This window comes from Hemitrygon akajei, chromosome 9 (assembly GCF_048418815.1).
Source record: "Hemitrygon akajei chromosome 9, sHemAka1.3, whole genome shotgun sequence".
Lineage (NCBI taxonomy): Eukaryota > Metazoa > Chordata > Chondrichthyes > Myliobatiformes > Dasyatidae > Hemitrygon > Hemitrygon akajei.
In genome coordinates this window covers 46,604,506-46,623,981 of record NC_133132.1, presented here as the reverse complement: position 1 = coordinate 46,623,981, position 19,476 = coordinate 46,604,506, and the positions used below count along the sequence as shown (strand labels likewise).

Genomic DNA, 19,476 nt, shown 5'->3' with positions numbered 1-19,476 from the left:
GAAACTTTAGAGAGGGTGCAGAACAGATTTACCAGGATGTTGCCTAGATTAGAAAACATGTCTTATGGCAAAATGTTGAATAAGCTATGTTTTTTCTCTTTTTAGTGAAAAAGGATGAAAGGCAACTTGATAGAGCTGTATAAGATTATAAGAGGCATAGACAGACAGCCAAAACCTTTTATCCAGGGTGACAACAGCCAATACCAGAGGACAATCATTTATGGTAAATGTCAGAAAGTTTAACAAAGATGTCAGAAATTTATTTTTTAACACAGAGAATGGTATATCTCTGGCTGGCACTGCTGGGGGTGGTGGTTGACATTGATACATTAAGGACATTTAAGAGACTCTTAAATAAGCACATTGATGATAGAAAAATGGAGAGTTATGGGCTACGTTGGAGGGAGAGGTTAGATTGATCATGGGGTAGAGTTATATAGGTTGGCACATTGTGGGCCAAAGGGCCCATACTCTGCTGTATTGTTCTATGTTCCCTAAGTTATATTCCATGTGAAAATTCTTTGCCCACTCTGCCAGTCTGTCCAAATCCTTCTGCAGATTGGATCTGCAACACAACCTGTTCCTCAGCCTATCTTGATATTGCCTGAAAACTTTGCCACAGTGCTATCAGTCCTTCATTCAGATCATATGTACAAAGTGTAAAGCGGTGGTCCCAACACCTTGTGGCACTTCACTAGTCACCGGCAGCCATTCTTCCAACCAAACTATTACCTTGTCTCTAACACCATGGGCTCTTATCTTGTTTAGCAGCCTTATGTGTGGCATCTTGTCAAAGGCCTCCTGAAAAGCAAGCACCAACTCTCCTTTATCTAAGCTGCCTGTTATCTGCTCAAAGAATTCCAACAAGTTCATCAGATCAGATCTTCACTTAACAAAAATCACATTGATTTCATCCTGTTTTAACATGTACTTCCAATTACTCTGAAAATTCGTTAATAACAGACTCTAAAATTTTACCAACTACTGAGGTCAGGCTAACCAACCTATAATTTCCCATCTTCTGCACAGGGGTGTCTATTTGGAAAGTAATATACACATTCTCCAAAAGTGCAAAGCCATCAATCACCAAGCATTAATGGTAACATCTTAAATTCCTTGTTAAGAACATTTTTCTCCCCCAGTCTCCCAACAAACCACCAAGTCGACAGAAAACAGGTTGAGAAATGTAGCCAATGTAAATAACGCTGTAAATAAATAGTGCTAATATGAGAGTAATCAACGTAGGATCATCAATTAAAATTAAAAGCCAGATGAAATGTACCTACCATCACAGAAAATGAGACGAAGGTAAACAAGGTTAAAAATACATCAAACAATTTGAAAATATTTTTAATAGTAAAGGGAAAGGGTATTATCAATAATTAACAACATTAGTACAGAGTGCAATAATAAAACATCTGATTAAATATACTAAGCTGCTGAGCTATCACTTAAATAATTCCATATTCAATCACCAAATAAATTTTTATCTAGTTTAATAAAGCAAAACTGATCCAAGACACCAAGAGCTTCTCTCAAAATGGTCCACTGCTAATTGATATTGTACTTAAAGCCCATCATTATCTTTGGAGAATATGTAATAGTTCTTAAAATCCAAGTTCAATTGTATGCATCAGGGTGAAGAGACAATTAAATTCTGAAACTGTCACTTTCCTGGCACATGACAGTTATTCCTGGCAATTAGTTATGTTGAATAAATGGCATTCTAATTTCAAGACATCTGCTGTTCTGGTACCTGCCATGCAACGTTCATTCACATGTATCGATTTCTGATGTACTCTCTGTAGAGTATCATGTCATCTTTAGACATGGGTTGTATCATGCCTTTGCCAGTCTTGATATGGGAAGTAAAGACTTCTACTGATTTTGGATCTAGACCAGTTAGATGCACCTCATAAATACTGTCCTGAAGGAATGAAGAGGCTGGTCCCCTGAAAAAAGACAACAACAAATAAAAATGACTATAAATGGCAGCTCAATCCAGTGAGACATGCTTGCCCAAGACCTGATTGGACTCTTTTCAGGAAGTAAGCACACATCTAAACTCCTACACCAGAGCAATATTAAGAGAGAATTACTGAAATTTATTGCGCAGGAGGGAAATACTCAAATCATCACGTCAATGTCATTGAAAAATAAACTAGAATAAGCCCTCTTTCAGTCTTAGTCCATAACATACGGACGTCAAGAGTTATTCGTTATGCTATGTGTTTCTGCCACTACAATCTATTCAAGAAGTCAGTTAACAGAAATCTTAAATGATTCTTTTTCCATCAACTCTCAACTAATTCTACAAACTGATTAAGTTCTTGCCTTGAGTTAAGGACCTCCCTGTTAAGGTAAAAGTACTTTCCCATTCATGGTATCTAGGCCATCAGTTTTATACAACTCATTTCAGTCTTCCCTGGCCTTTGTTTCAAATAAAATTAGCCCCAGCTCAGATAATTTTTTTCTCATTTTCAGATCACTGCTCACATCTTTGTAAACCATTACTGCTTCCTCTGCAGTGGGGTTTTCTGGAGCTGAGAGCATGGAATTACAACATAATAGCCATCAGACAATTCATTGTTGTTCACATGCCAGGCCTCTGGCACAACAGAATGAAAAAGTAAAAAGGGCAGGAGTTTGTGTCAGATTCCAAGCACAACAGTACTGTTTGTAAAGTCTCTTTCTAGATGCAAATAAAACTCCATTAATCTGGTACACTTAGGGGTTTTAATGTTGGAAAAGCATACACTGAGGCCTATTTGACATAATATTTTATTCTTTCAAATGCACGTATTAAAGATGTTACACAGAAGCATGATACCTAATCCAATGAACTTGTTAAAATTGAAGGGAGCCTGGTATGTTAGACCAGATGAGGGGATCCAGGCCTTTTGGGTCAGATGCCAAAATATTGGGACTTCTGATTCATCAGTCACTGGAATGTTGGAGTTTTATTACAAAATGCTATAGTGGTTGCTTTCAACACTGATTTTTCTAGCACATTCATTCTTGGGAAACAAAGTACCAATGAAAACTATTTATGTATTCTGCATTTAAACCTTAATACCTTCAAGATGACCAGTTTTGGGAAACATACTGCTTTGACACTGCTGCCAATACCTCAATCATAACTTGAAACAGTAAAATATTTCAACTTCATCATGCCTTTTGGATCCATGTTAAAGGAAAGATGAGAATTAAATTAGCATTATATGATTGCTCTAAGCTATAGAGCAAGACAACAAACTGTTTAAAATTCAGATATTTTAAGTATCTTTTTTGTCTTTTTTTTCAATGTATTTTTCACGATTGAAAGATCCTGCTGGACATTAAGATCTTAAATTACTGCAGGCCTACCCCATCAGTGAGTTGCTTGTTGGTGGAGAAACTGAAGGAGCTGGACTAGGTGCCTGCCAGAGAGAGGCGGAATTCGTGTGTGTGTAGGTGGTGTGCAGTCTAACAGCGAGTGATTGCCTTAGTCACTTTTCTTGTGATAGCAAGACCCTGTTGGATATTGGTAATGTGGAATGTTCTAAGTCCAGTTCACTGATTTATTGGCGGGACCACCGGCTGGAGAGTTGCATGGCCTTAACCCTATGGCCTATGAGGACTAGGCCTTAAGCCGTGGTATCACCTGTTTGCAGCAATGAAGGAGAGAGGTGTTGGAGGCAGTATAGTGTGGTGTCCGTGCTGTCGTTGGTGCTGTCCTCCAGCGGTCACTTGGTGGAAGACAAGATGTATTGTGTTTGACTCCAAACTGCCGCAACATTCGTGGACTCAGGGATTTGATCATTTTTTTTCGTGTGTTTGTGTTTTTACTATTTTATATGTGCTATATATGCGTTGTGCTGTGTGTGGCTGTTGGTATTGTGTTGCACCTTGGCTCCAGAGTAACACTGTTTTGTTTGGCTGTATTCATGGGTATTCATGTGTGGTTGAATGACAATTAAACTTGAACGATCTGTCAATGGATCTGGGGTTGAGAGGGTAAACAGCTTCAAGTTCCTCGGCATCCACATCACCAAGGATCTCACATGGTCTGTACACACTAGCTGTGTGGTGAAAAAGGCACAATTGTGCCTCTTTCACCTCAGACAGTTGAGGAAGTTTGGTATGGCCCCCCAAGTCCTAAGAACTTTCTACAGGGGCACAATTGAAAGCATCCTGACTGGCTGCATCACTGCCTGGTATGGGAACTGTACCTCCCTTATTCGCAAAACTCTGCAGAGAGTGGTGTGGACAGCCCAGCGCATCTGTAGTTGTGAACTTCCCATGATTCAGGATATTCACAAGGACAGGTGTGTAAAAAGGGCTCGCAGGATCATTGGAGACCCAAGTCATCCCAACCACAATCTATTCCAGCTGCTACCCTCCAGGAAACAGTACTGCAGCATAAAAGCCAGGACCAAATCCGGGACAGCTTCTTCCACCAGGCCATCAGACTGATGAACTCATGCTGATTTGAGTGTACTCTATATTACATTGACTGTTCTACTTATTATAAATTACTACGACTGCACATTGCACATTTAGATGGAGATGTAACATACAGATTTTTACTCTTCACGTATGTGAAGGATGTAAGAAATAAAGTCAATTTGAAATTCAAACAGCATTTTTAATCACTTAAAATTAAACTGCAAGTAGTTGATTAAAAATGCACTAAAACAGAATATTTGGTAATAAGAAGGATGGCATTGTTGAAACTTAGAGCAGCTGTAATACTTCCATGACAAGTAGTCTATTATCCTTTGTGGGCATCAGGCAAGACTTCACAGCGCACTTGCTTTTTTATGATGGCAGAACAATTTGAAGAGACAAAATCTTTCAAAGGAATGAAACTGGATTAAAGCTGGCAAGAATGCATTATTAAACATAAGGTATGCAAATTTCTCTGACTAGTCTTCAGCAATAATTTTTACTTGGCAAAGGCCCATGTTTTTGAAGCAGATAAATCACTTGCCTAGTTTCAGTTGGGCGTACAGAGATTGATTAAAAATACATTGTGCAATAAAACACAACACAGCACAATCCTAACAGAACCTTCTGTGAAACCAATTCTAACAATGATAATAAATGCCAATTAATTCCATATGTATTGCATTGTATACAATGGCTTTTAAAAATATTCACAAAATTAAATCATCAAGGAGGATTTCAAAAGTTCCATTCACAATAAATACAGAATAATTAAGAACACAGAACAGTCAGCACAGTAACAGGCCCTTCGGGCCACAATGATGTGCCAAACCAGCAAAAATCAAATCAAAAACTAATCCCTCCTACCTACACAATGCCCATATCCCTTCACCTTCCTCATATTTACGTGCCCATCTAAACGGCTCTTAAAAGCCTCTACAGTATCTATCTCTACCACCACACCAGGCAGTACACTCCAGGCATCCACCACTCTCTGAGTAAAAAACTGACCCCTCACATCCACATTGAACCTACCCCCTCTCAGCTTCAATGCATGCCCTCTGGTATTAGATGCTAATTTCTATTCTTGTTCTTTCTCTTTTGCCAACATTTATCCTCAGTGAAATTCTTGCTCACGTGTTCAAGAAAGTTGCTTTGTAAAAACAATATATCTGTTTTTGAATACTTACAGTACGGTCATCATGTTGTCAAGTTGATTTATACTGCATTGATAGCTGCATATGTCAATCTTACGCTGGCTTTGACCCAAATTAACAAACCTGTTGTAAAACCATAGCAATGAAAAAATATTATTTCAAATGTAGACTCAGAAGCCTGCTTGTGATGTTTAGATGTAAATTTTAAACCCAAATTTGGAGATACAATCCAAAGATCACAAACTGATTACAAATCTGTTTAGAATTACAAACCCCAAATTGTCAATGCTGTATTTTAATTTATTTACAGGTCAGCGTTATGTTTCATCAATCTTTAGTCTGCTAATATCATATTGTTTATAACCGACACTATTTTTCTTCAGTTTTATTTCCTGTAAAATTATACGTTTTTTGATTTTTATTCTGTATAAACCAAAATGCTGATTAACAGTTAACAGAGGAATTCATCAACGATTGATCAATTCTAATGAAAGGGCTGAGAACTTATGGAAGCCAATGGCATCACAAGCACAACAAATATAAAGAAAATGAAAAATATTAGCACATCTTCTGAAAGGCAGAAAGATTTGTCAAATTTAGTAATTTTCAAACTCTCTTTCCCTACCTGGGAATTAAAATTATTCATTCATGAACTGATCCTGTCTCATTAGTTATTTATCTTTAATCATCACAATTATAAAAAGGCATACAATCAGTTGTACAAGGTATAGCACCACATTACTGAAATATTCATAAGTTTAAACAGCAAACATTTTGGAACAAACACACCATTTGACCATAAGTCAAAGTCAAACATAGAATTTAAAGAGTTGGGTTTTAAAATATTTAAGTAGTAGTTAAATCATGGTCTAATTAGCATTTAATTTGAGGCAAACAAATTACTTGAAATTCTAATCCAGGATGTTGGTTCTGCTGCTTATCTAACCTTTTGTATATCAGAAGATCCTCCTCTGATAGAAGCCTTGAAATGGTTGCAAGATGTACTTCTCTTGGAGGTTGGCTAGAATCCTGAAAAATGAGCACAAAACATTAAAAAATTAGACATTAAACCCATACTTTTGCTTCACAACTAATATTTCAAAGTTCAAAGTAAATTTTTTATCTAAGTACATACAGTATATAATCACTATTTACAATCCCAAGATATGCTTTCTTGAAAACATACTGAGGCTACATCCACACTGGACTGGATAATTTTGAAAATGCCGGTTTCGCATAATAACGATAGGCGTCCACACTATGCGTTTTTAAAAGTATCTCTGTCTACATTGAAACGGAGATTTCAGCGAATCTCCTCCTACTGCGCGTGACACAGCTACCGAAAACAAGTGACATGTTTGGTGTCGAATCTCGGTGTGAAAGTGCGCGTTTGTGTAGTTACACACTAGAAAAACTTAAACGACAAGCAGCTGTTGGCTCTTGCGCAGGAGAACTTAAAAGTAAAAGAAAAACAAATACTGGAGCGTATGGAGGCAACTGTTAGGGAGTTCATGGACAGATTGACCCGGCTGATGATGAATATTGAAAAATTGACTAACTCTGTTGCATTAATAAAGCCCCTTGTTAAATGTATAAAACATGTCTGCATCAGTGTTATCTTGTATTTCCATACAATGTTACATTAGGCTGTTACACATCTATTTTCAGAGAAGTACTTGCATAAATAGGTAAACCACCTTCATATGAGCAAGGACAGAAAACAGGGCAAAGTGAGTATACTTATTTATTCAGTAAGTTATGGGTCAGAGTATTTGGTGAGGACACTTCTAACTCATCTGGCGTCAGTTGCGTTGCCGTCTGTTCTGAAATTGTTAGGTTGCGTTCAAGAAAACAATGAAATAACGCGCTGCCGTCTGACAGCATTTTTGGAAGTCTCCGGTTACCCCATCCACACTGACCCGGCCAATCCAGCATTTTCAAAAATACACACCTTGAACAGCGTTTCTGAAAAGCTCCGGTTTCGGGGGACGAAAATGCCATTTTAGTGTGGACGGAGGGTAAAAACGAAGAGAAAAAGCTTCGGTTACAGATTTATCCAGTGTATTGTGGATGTAGCCTTAGTAAATCCAAGAACCATAATAGAATCAATGAAAGATCACTCCCAATAGGGCGAACAACCAATGTGCAAACAATGTGCAAAAGGCAACAAGCTGTGCAAATACAAAAGAGAAAAAATGATAAATAAGCAATAAATATCAAGAACATGAAGTGAAGATCCTCGAAAGTGAGTCCATAGGTTATAGGAACAGATCAGAGATGGGGCAAGTGAAGTCGAATGAAGTTATCCCCTCTGGTTCAAGAGCCCTAACAGCAATAACGTATCCTAAACCTGGTATTATAAGTCCTGAGGCTCCTGCACCTTCTTCCTGATGGCAGCAGTGAGATGACAGCATAACCTGGGTGGTGGGAGCTCCTGATGATAGATGCAGCTTTCCTGCGACTGCGCTCCATGTAGATATGCTCAATGGTGGGGAGGGTTTTACCTGCGATGGACTGGGCCATATCCACTACTTTTTGTAGGATTTTCTGTTCAAGGGCATTGGTGTTTCCATACCAGGCTGTGATGCAACCAGTCAATATACTCTCCACCACTCATCTACAGAAGTTTGTCCAAGTATTTTCGTATACACAAGGTATAGTGATATATATTTCATCACATCAGTACGTCAAACTGGTACAAGGGAAAAGCAATAAAAGAATGTAGAATATAGTGTTACAGAGAAAATACACCACAGGCAAACAATAAGGAGCAAGGCTATGACAAAGTAAATTGTGAGATCAAGATCTGTCTTATCGTACAAGAGTCTGTTAAAGACTCCTATGCCATAGAATAGAAGCTGTCTTGAGCCTGGTGATATGTGCTTTCAGGCTTTTGGAAAGTAACATTCATTATCTATATTGCAGGACTTGATGCTAATAGGCATATGGGCAACAGTTTTGGATAGAGCCCTGTATGAAATATATGTACTGTAAATATAACCTTTCTTGGGAGTATCCTGAGCATCTATCCTGAAAATGTTGTAGGAAAAAAATTACCAAAAAAAACTTCTAACATAAATTAACCTCCAGATCATAAAAAGATCTTAAGGATTGTATTTATGTACATTTGCCAAGGCAGGGGCTGCTTAGGGATAGTTAGCATGGACTGATCAGGGATTGTCAGCATAGGATAGTCATCTTATTTCACTAATTTAATTGAATTTTTTTGAGGAGATAACTAAGATTGATGAAGTAGAGCAGTAATTGTTGTCCATGTGGACTTCAGTAGGCACTTGACATGGTAGGGCCTGTCCACATCCAACCACGTAGACACCGAGACCAAGAAAACCCACCAATACCTCTACTTCCACAGGGGTCTAAAGAAATTTGGCATGTCCCCATTGACCCACATCATTTTTTATCAATGCACTATGGAAAGCAACTTATCCAGATGTATCACAATGTTATGACAACTGCTCTGTCTACAACTGGAAGAAACTACAGAGAGTTGAGGACACAGCTCAGCACATCGTGGGAACCACCCTCCCCATCCACGGATTCTGTCTATGTTTCCACCACCTAAATAAATCATCATTCTGTGCTGTGTGGTATGACGTGGGTGATCATGGCGTAGGACCGTGATTGTTCTTGGCAAATTTTTCTGCAGAAGTGGTTTGCCATTGCCTTCCCCTGGGTAGGGTCTTTACAAGATAGGTGACCACAGCCATTATCAGTACTCTTCAGAGTTTGTCTACTTGATGACAGTGGTTGCATAACCAATACTACAACTTGTCCAAGGGTGACCTGCAGGCTAGTGGAAGGAAGGAGAGCCTTAAACCTCCCTTATCAGAGACATATTTCCACCCCACCATCCTAGTAAATCAACCGCATAATCAAAGACACCATCACCATATTCTCTTCACTACCCTCTCCCACTGGGAAGAAGGTGTAAAAGCTTGAAAGCACATAGCAGCAGACTAAAGGACAGCTTGTGCCTCACTGTTACAAGATGACTGAATGGTTTCCTAGTCTGCTAACTGATATCTTAATCTACGTTGTTCTGATCTTGCACTTTACACAGGCTTTTTGCTGTATCTCAGTTCATTGACTATAATAAACTAATCCCAGTTCCAGAAGATGAAGAAACGAGAAATTGGATCCAAAACTGTCTTGGAGATGGGATAAAAAGGGTATCGAAGAATATTGATTGGTGGAGGCGAAGTTACAATGGCACTTAATAGCGACTCCTTCAAGTTCAGCTGTGAAAACAGTTTAATTTCTACCTTTGATGTCTCTCTTTTTAATTTTCAGGGTGGATAGGGTTCTATTGAAGACCCTGACCTGGAGTTACACTCAGACTCAGCTCTTTGCGGTGGTGGGACCTGCTCCCAGTGGCTCATGACTGGCCACTTTTCAAAATCCCAAGGACACAACCTAGAAAACGAGTGTGCCTTTGGGGTTCAGAGGTTTCGCAGCCCTGTGGATGGGCTGATTCTATGTCGGTGCCACCAACCGAAGAAGCATCGTGAGATGGAACATCGGAGCAACAGATCAGCTGTCAGAGGCTCTGTATTTGGCAAGTCGCACTCTTTCTTTCTCTCGGTAGTGGGAGGAGTTTGTTCCTGATTCTTAGGTCAGAGAACTCAGAAAAGAAAGCGATGCAACAGACTTATCATCGTAAATGAGTAGGTTGTTTTGATATGTCTCCCCTCTTGCTGTGAAACGAGACACTGCTTTTTTCCCTCAGAGGGAGAGAGAGCCTGTGATATGTCGAATTGTTGGGTGAGCAATTAGTATTTGTTGTACTGCAGATCACGGTCTTTATTGGGGGCTTTGCTATTGCTTGCTTGGTGGGTGGAGGGTGCTGATGCTTTTTTTTGCTGAAGTAAGTTGGGGAAGGAGAGGGTTAGGGTTGCTTGTGCTTTGGAGGGGGCAGGGCAGTAGTGGGGGGTTCTAATGTTTTTACTGTCACTCATTCTTTGGGGCACTCTTCTGTTTTCATGGATGTCTGTGAAGAACAAAAATTTCAAGATGCATATTGCATACATTTCTCCGATATTAAATAAAATTTATTGAACTTTTGATTATTGTCAGTGACCAGTGATCAGCTGGAAAGCTGCAACAACAGGAAGTCAGGTCAAACTGAGTGGAGCTGGGAGAGCCGAGTAGATTGGCTTGGTCCTTCACTGAATCAGTGAGGCTGGCTGTTGGGTGGTTCACCTACACATGTTTGCTTTCCCATCCCAGCTGTTTCTGTTATCCTCTCTCACTCACAGTTCTTGTTTATTTCCAATTCAAACAGTTCTCATGAATAGAACCTGTGGAGTGTCAGAATCAGAATCAGGTTCATTATCACCAGCATGTGTCTTGAAATTTGTTAACTTAGCAGCAGCAGTTCAATACAATGCATAACATAGAAGAAAAAAATAACACTAATAAATCAATCAATTACAGTATACATATATTGAATAGATTAAAATTGTGCAAAAAAACAGAAATAATATACAGTATATTTAAAAAGTGAGATAGTGTTCAAGGGTTCAATGTCCATTTAGGAATTGGATGGCAGAGGGGAAGAAGCTGTTCCTGAATCGCTGAGTGTGTGCCTTCAAGCTTCTGTACCTCCTAACTGATGGTAACAGTGAGAAAAGGGCATGTCCTGGGTGCTGGAGGTCTTTAATAATGGATGCTGCCTTTCTGAGACACCGCTCCTTAAACACATCCTGGGTACTTTGTAGGCTAGTAGCCAAGATGGAACCAACTAAATTTACAACCCTCTGCAACTTCTTTCGGTCCTGTGCAGTACCCCCCCCCCCCCCCCCCCCCATAGCAGACAGTGATGCAGCCTTTCAGAATGCTCTCCATGTTACATCTATCTATAGAAGTTTTTGAGTATATTTGTTGACATACTAAATCTCTTCAAACTCCTAATGATGTATAGTCGCTGTCTTGCCTTCTTTATAACTGGATCAATATGTTTGGACCAGGTTAGGTCCTCAGAGATCTTGACACCCAGGAACTTGAAACTACTCACTCTATCCACTTCAGATCCCTCTTTGAGGATTGGTAAGTGTTCCTTTGTCTTACCCTTCCTGAAGTCCACAATCAGCTCTTTCGTCTTACTGACATTGAGTGCCAGGTTGTTGCTGTGACACTTCGCCACGAGTTGGCATATCTCCCTCCTGTACGCCCTTCTCATCTCCATCTGAGATTCTAGCAACAATGTTTGTATCATCAGCAAATTTATAGAAGGTATTTGAGTTATGCCTAGCCACATAGTCATGTGTATATAGAGTGTAGAGCAGTGGGCTAAGCATACACCCGAGGTGCACCAGTGTTGATTGTCAGTGAGAAGGATACGTTATCACCAATCCTCACAGACTGTGCTTTTCTGGTTAGGAAATCGAGGATCCAATTGCAGAGGAAAGTACAGAGGCCCAGTGCTCCAACTTCTCAATCAGGATTGTGGGAATGATGGTATTAAATGCTGAGTTATAGTCGATGGACAGCATCCTAACATAAGTGACTGTGTTGTCCAAGTGGTCTAAAGCCGTGTGAAGGGCTATTGAGATTGCATCTGCCGTTGACCTATTGTGGGGATAGGCAAACTGCAATGGGTCCAGGTCCTCGCTGAGGCAGGAGTTCAGACTAATCATGATTAACCTCTCAAAGCATTTCATCACTGTAGATATGAGTGCTATCGGGCGATAGTCATTAATGCAGTTCACATTATTCTTCTTAGGCACTGCTATAATTGTTGCCTTTTTGAAGCAAATGGGAACTTTTCCCCGTAGCAGTGAGAGGTTGAAAATGTCCTTGAATACTCCTGCCAGTTGGTTGACACAGGTTTTCAGAGCCTTTTCAGGTACTCCATTCAGACCTCTGCCTTGCCAGGGTTCACTTCCTTTAAAGTCAGCCTAACATCGGCCTCTGAGACGGAGATCACAGGGTCACCGGGTGCAGCAGGGATCTTTACAGCTGTAATTATATTCTCCCTTTCAAAGTGGGCATAGAAGGTGCTGTGTTCATAGAAGGTGGCAGTGAAGCATCGCTGCCATTCATGCTATTGCGTTTCACTTTGTAGGAAGTAATGTCTTGCAAACCCTGCCAGAGTTGTCGTACATCCGATGTCGCTTCCAACTTCATTCGGAATGGCCCTCTGCAAATCATACCTGGCTTTCTGGTACAGGCCTGGGTGGCCAGACTTGAATGCCACACACCTAGCCTTCAGCAGACGACTCTCCTCTTGGTTCATCCATGGTTTTTGGTTTGGGAATGTACAATAAGTCTTTGTAGGCACACACTCCATCCACACAGGTTTTAATGAAGTCGGTAACAACTGCAGAATACTCATCCAGGTTTGAAGATGAATCTCTGAATACAGAGCAGTCCACTGATTCAACACAGTCCTGTAAGTGCTCCTGAGTTTCCCTTGTCATACCTTCATAGTAGCTCTTGACTATACCTTTATGTAGTTGGGCAAAATGGTCAGCATACAAAGATGTGGTGGGCCAATGGGCCTGTTTCTGTGTTGTGCTCTATAATTTTATCACTATTTGGAAGTTTAAAAAAAATAAAAGTAATTTTTAAAGCCAATTACCATTATAACTGTCAATCTCGCATTATATTGCAGAGTGCATCATGGTGGCCTTTCTCTGAACTAACTGCAAATAGCAAGAAAACCCCAAAGAAAGTCTACAGGAAAATATAATTATAACAAGCAGAGCAGTTGTTTGTTCATTCACTGACCTCAAATTCCATGTTATTATGCTTTAAACATTTCATATTAGTTTGAGAAAGATAGGAGATTGACACTTGGAAGATAATCCACAGAAAAAAGCTAAGGAAACTTCACGAAAAATAAGTATCAAGATTTTATTCTTCAGTTGGCTATCCTGTTGTATATCAATTAATAGTTTTGTACCACGTGGTGTAATTCACAAATATGGAAATATGTATAATATATATATATATATAAAGATGACCAGAAAGATACTAGTATTTTTACCTGTTTGAAAACTGTCAGAAAATAAACTTTAAAATATATGTTTTGGTCTCTATGTGATAGCTTCTTGCTAGTAATATATATGTTACAAAGTAGGACAATTGTTAATATAACATTTATTTTCTATTTCCAACAGTATAATGTATTTCCATGTAATATCACAGTGAAATACTAACTGAGAATAAGATGTCAAAAAATTAAAATAAAGACAAATATCTATGTGTAATATTGATAAACTTAGCAATTGAATGAGATGACGTCAATGCTTTAAAACTTGTTTCATCAATACATTTCAATCTTTTCCAAATATAAACAAGTTAATCTCTAGATATACTGTAAATATAGTGAGTTTTCTTTTCAAATTACTTTATGGAGGTTTGATAGAGGCAAGTATTGACAAAACTATCTGTTTGTGACAGCATGGGGCCTTGACCCACATTTGGGCCACAAGGGAAGGATAGCAGATTTTCTTCCCTGTAAAGAACATGGATAAACTGACTTGTTAAGTAACAAATAGGAAAAAAAATCTTAAAATATGTGTCAAGATGATTTACTTTTTTCCTACACAAAATAATATTTGAATTTTAAAATTACTCATAGCTAAATAGGGGAATGCAGGCAGTCAAACTGAATCTTCAAGGAGCAATGGCTCAAAAAGGAGGCATCTCAGGATTGTACATAATGACGTGTATGCACTCTGATAATAAATTTTACTTTGAACTTGAATATATATACTTACTGTTTTTTTCTATATTACCATGTATTGCATGTAAAGTTAACAAATCTCATGATATATGTCGGTGATATTAAGCCTGATTCTGATTCTGAAGTGGCCATCATTGACAGATTTGTTTTGTGGTTTGGACATGTGAGCCTGATGAATGTGATGCTTACTTTTACATTGGTTTATTACTGCAGCTCAATTATTATAGAAAAAAGGTCCAACAATTAATGGTGTTGCCATATACTCTCCATCTTGCTTCAACTAAATGGCATAAAAGCATATTGTAATTTTTTCTCTGATTAATGTTAGATCTTGCTGTTTCCAGCTTACATTTAAGAATGCTATTTGAAGTACCAGTATCAGCAGTTTTCTCCATTGGCTACAATCTGCCCCATGCTGATAATGGAAGTTATCCTTCATTAATTGATTCCAATTACCGGTATTTTCTTCATTCTCAATTTTCCTTTCAACATTCTTCTTTTCCCTTAAAGGCATTTTTGAGATCACTCTGATATAGACCCCAAATCAATGGTACTTTGCAATTATACACAAGTATTATGCAACATGTTTAAGTCAACCATCTCTTCTAGCCTTCCATTCAAAGAGTAATTAGCTTGCAAACAGTCCTGCTGAAACCATGTCTAATCCGTGCTGTAACTCTAAAACTATAAGTATTGCTTATTTCCATACAATAAAATATTTTTTTAACCTCGAACACCACACACAAAATGCTGAAGGAACTCAGCAGGTCAGGCAGCATCTATGTAAATGAATCAACTATTGATATTTTGGGTTGAGGCCCTTCATCAGTACTGGAAAAGAAAGGGGAAGATGTCAGAAAAAGGCGGTGGGAGGAGGGAATGAGGACAAGCAAGAAGGTGATAGGTGAAAAGAGGCCAGAGTGGAGAATAGAAAAAGATGGAAGGGAAGGGGATAAATAAATTACCAGAAGGAGAAATCAATGTTCATGCCATCAGGTTGGAGGCTACCAAGACAGAATATGAGATGTTGCTCCTCCAACCTGAGAGTGGACTCATCATGGCAGAAAAGGAGGCCACGGACCAACATGTTGGAATGGAGAATGGGATAGGAATTAAAATGACTGGCCACTTTGAAAGTTTGCTTTATGTTAATGGAGTGGAGATGCTCGACAAAGAAGTCCCCCAATTTACATTGGGTCTCACCAATTTAGAGGAGGCTGCATCAGGAGCACAGGACACAGTAGACAACGTCAACAGATTTGCAAGTGAAGTGTTGCCTCATATAGAAGGACTTTTTGGGGACCTGAATGGGGAGTGGATGAATGGGCAAGTGTAGCATTTTTGTCACTTGCAGGAGAGAGATTAGTAGGGAGGGATGAATGGACAAAGGGATCACAGAGGGAGCAATCCCTGTGGAAAGTGGAGAGTAGGCAGTAGGGGGAGGGAAGGTAAAGATATGCTTGATGGTAGGGTCCCACTGAAGATGGTGGAAGTTGTGGAATAATGATGTATTGGATGTGGAGGCTTATTGGGTGGTAGGTGAGGACAAGAGGGACTCTATTCCTGTTAAGGCTTTGGGAAATAGGGTGAGGGTAAATGTCTGGGAAATGGAGAAGATGTGGGTGAGGGCAGCAACAATGGTGGAGGAAGGGAATCCCCATTCATTGAAGAAATCCTTCTCTAATATCCTGGAAAGGAAAGTCTCATCCCGGGAACAGATGGAGCAGAGACGAAGGAACTGAGAAAAGGGAAGAGCATTTTTACTGGTGACAGAGTGGGAAGAGGTATAATCAAGATAGCTGTGGGAATTGTTGGTTTATAAAAGATATCAGTGGACAATTTGTCTCCAGAGATTGAAACACAGAGATTGAGAAAGGGGAGAGAGGTGTCAGAAAAGAACCAAATGAATTTAAGGGCAGGATGGAAGTTGGAGGTAAAGTTGATGAAATTGACGAGTTCAGCATAGGCTCATGAAGCAGCTCCAAAGCAGTTGTCAATGTAGCACAGAAAGAGTTGGGAAGCATTAACAGTGAAGGTGTGGAACATGGACTGCTCCATGTAGCCTACATAAAAGTAGGCATAGCTGGGGCTCATGCAGGTGCCCACTGCTACACATTGAGCTTGGAGAAAGTGGAAGGAGCCAAAAGAGAAATTGTTGAGAGTGAGGACCAGTTCCACCAAATGGAGGAGGGTGATGGTGGAGGGGAACTGGTTGGGTCTGTTGTCAAGAAAAAAGTGGAGCTCTTTAAGGCCTTCTTGATGGGATATAGAGTTTTATATGGACTGGACATCCATGGTGAAAATGGGGCAGTGAGAGCAAGAGAATTGAAAGTTATTAAGGCGATCGAGAGCATGTGAAGTGTTATGAATGTAGGTGGGAAGGGACTGGATTAAGGGGGATAGGATAGAGGAAAGGTATGTGGATAAAATTTCAGTGGTGCAGAAACAAGCAGAGACAATGGGCTAACTGGACTACCAGGACACTCTCCTCTCCTATCAGATTCATACTTCTCAAGCCCTTTACCTTTTCCAATTATCACCTCTCTGCTTCATACTTCATTCCTCCCTTCCCCACCCACCTGGCTTTACCTATTATTTTCTAGCTATCCTCCTTTCCCTTCCTCCACCTTTTTATTCTGGTGTCTTCCCCCTCTCCGAGAAGAAGATCTCGGCCTGAAACGTCAACGGTTTATTCAATTCCATAGATGCTACCTGACCTACGGAGTTCTTCCAGCATTTTGTATGTGTTGCACTGAATTTCCAGCATCTGCAGAATCTCACGTTTATTTTTCTAACCTCAGTAATTCTGGTATTATCCCCAAACTCTGTAACTTTGACCGGTGTTGATCGCTGAGAGACGGCGCCTTCCTCCTCTCTGTCGGTTCCTGAATCATCTTCGGAACTACTAGAAACGGCTTCCTCCGATGGTGGTGGTGGGGCACTTGCTACTGTTTTTCGCTGCAATACAGCTTCCTCCTTATTGCTCTTGTTACTACACAAAAAAATTGAAGTATTTTGAATGAACTATGCAACTACATGTTTGGATTTGAAAACGTAATACAAGATAATATATTATCTATTTTCATTCACTGCTTAGAAAAAAACTAATCCATGTGAAACATCAGCAATGATATCTGGTATTATATTCCAAGTTCTTAAAATGTTTGTTGTAACGATTTGCAAGGAATTTAATTATATTTGTTATAAATGTTTGACAAGATTTATACAGCATGCTTGCCTTTATTATTTGAGACATTCCGTTCAAAAGTCAGTAAATTATGTTGCAGCTTTATAAAACTGTAGTTAGGCCACATCTGAAATATTATATACAGTTCTGGTCATCCCACTATAGGAAGGATGTCAATGCTTTGTTGAAGGAACATAAGAAGTTTACCAGGATGCTCTCTGGTTTAGAGGGCATGTGCTATAATGAAAATGTAGACAAATTGCGTTGTTTCTCTTGAGCAGCGGAGGCTAAGGGGTGATCTGACAGAGGTTTAAAGGATTATGAGAGGCATAGATGGAGTAGACAGACAATATCTTTTTCTCAGGGTTGAAATATCTGATACCAGAGGACATGCATTTGAGGAGAGAGGGGGTAATATTAAAGGAGATGTGAAAGGCAAGTTTTTGTTTAAAAACACAGAGTGTGGTGGGTGCCTGGAATGTGCTGCCTGAGGTGGTAGTAGAACCAGATATATTAGGGACTTTATTTATTCATTTAGATACCATGCTGAACAGGCTGTTCTGGCCCATGGAGCCACACCACCCAGCAACCCACTGGTTTTAACCCTAGCCTAATCAGAGGATAATTTACAATGATCAATTAACCTACTAACTGGTATGCTTTTGGACTGTGGGAGGAAACCAGAGCACCCAAGGAAACTCAGCACATATGGGAAGGAACATACAAACTTGCTTAAAATTGAACTCTGAACTCCCATGCCCTGAGCTGTAATAGTTTCACGCTACCCACTACTCTACCGTGGCGCTCTGAAAAGATGTCTAGGTAGGCACATGAATGTGAGGAAAATGGAGGGATATAGACATTGTGTAGCGAGAAGAGATTAGTTTAATTAGCCACTTGACTACTAATTTAATTAGTTTGGCACAACAATGTGGTCTGAAAGGCCTGTTGCCATGCTGTACTGTTTTATGCTTATTCTCTTTTACATGCTATGACTCCCTACCCAACCACATTTGGGGTCATTTACAACTGATAATTAAGCTACCGGAACATCTTTAGAATGTAAGAGGAAACTGGAGAACCTGGGGGCAAGGTAGGGAAACCACATAAGAAAAATGTGCAAATTCCACACAGATAGTACACCATAGTACAGAACTGAATCTAGGTCACAGATACTGTTTTAAAAAATATAATGGTAAAATTATATTGATTATAATGAAAGCAGACTATCAAACTTGTTCATTGGTTCTTTACCTCAGCATGGATTTACCAGTTTCTTCTGGCTTGCGAACAGTGAACGGACTAGGGTCTATTCCAACATTTTTTGGCATGAAGTCCCTTTAGAAACAGAGAATACAGAAAAGCTATGAAATTCTAGTCTTACATTATTCTGAATTTTCATAACGAACTTGCAAAGAAGCAAAGTATACAAAATTAAAATGTTGAATATTTTCAATTTTCAACTCAATTATACAACCTTTACAAATGATGCATCAAAAACTAATGACAACACATAATTGATAATATGCAGATAAATATACATGTAATATCGCATTTAGCTAATCAGTTAGAATGATTTAATGTCACAGTTAACATGTCAAGTCAAGGACCTTTAACTAACTCAGAAAAAGAGAAAATAAGGTAGCTTTAGATACAGAGAAGGTGAGAAAGGGATGGATTGGATGACATTAGAGTTAACATGAATAAATGATGTTGAGGCAATCTGGTTAAGGGGTAATGATGGTAGGTGAAGAGAAATTACATTTAAAAATAACTTAAAAACTGTAAGATGAAGGGCACTTAGAAAAAACTACAAAGTAATGTAAAGTGCTATGATTAAAGTGAGAGGTAAAAAGCTGGCCAATACTACAGGTGGATGATCCATGGCAGATCTGGACCGTTCTGATATAATCAAAGCAAGTTATTTTAGGAAATGATCTTTATCAATACTTTTATAATAGATTCTCAAAACATTCCTGAAAAAAAATTAAATG

General features: G+C 39.2%; 1 protein-coding gene across 2 annotated transcripts in view; it reads right to left on the bottom strand.

Annotated features, from left to right (window-relative positions):
* Positions 1–1,335: 1,335 nt before the first annotated feature.
* fig4a (FIG4 phosphoinositide 5-phosphatase a) overlaps positions 1,336–19,476 on the bottom strand; it is a 109,991-nt gene continuing 91,850 nt past the window's right edge. For both annotated transcript variants that reach the window (XM_073055894.1, XM_073055893.1), the window contains 5 exons: positions 18,737–18,820; positions 17,092–17,287; positions 6,532–6,614; positions 5,619–5,708; positions 1,336–1,952 (listed from right to left, as the gene is read on the bottom strand). In XM_073055894.1, coding sequence (XP_072911995.1) covers positions 1,775–1,952; positions 5,619–5,708; positions 6,532–6,614; positions 17,092–17,287; positions 18,737–18,820 — 631 coding nt within the window. In that variant the 3' untranslated portion in view covers positions 1,336–1,774. The remainder of the gene's footprint in view (positions 1,953–5,618; positions 5,709–6,531; positions 6,615–17,091; positions 17,288–18,736; positions 18,821–19,476) is intronic.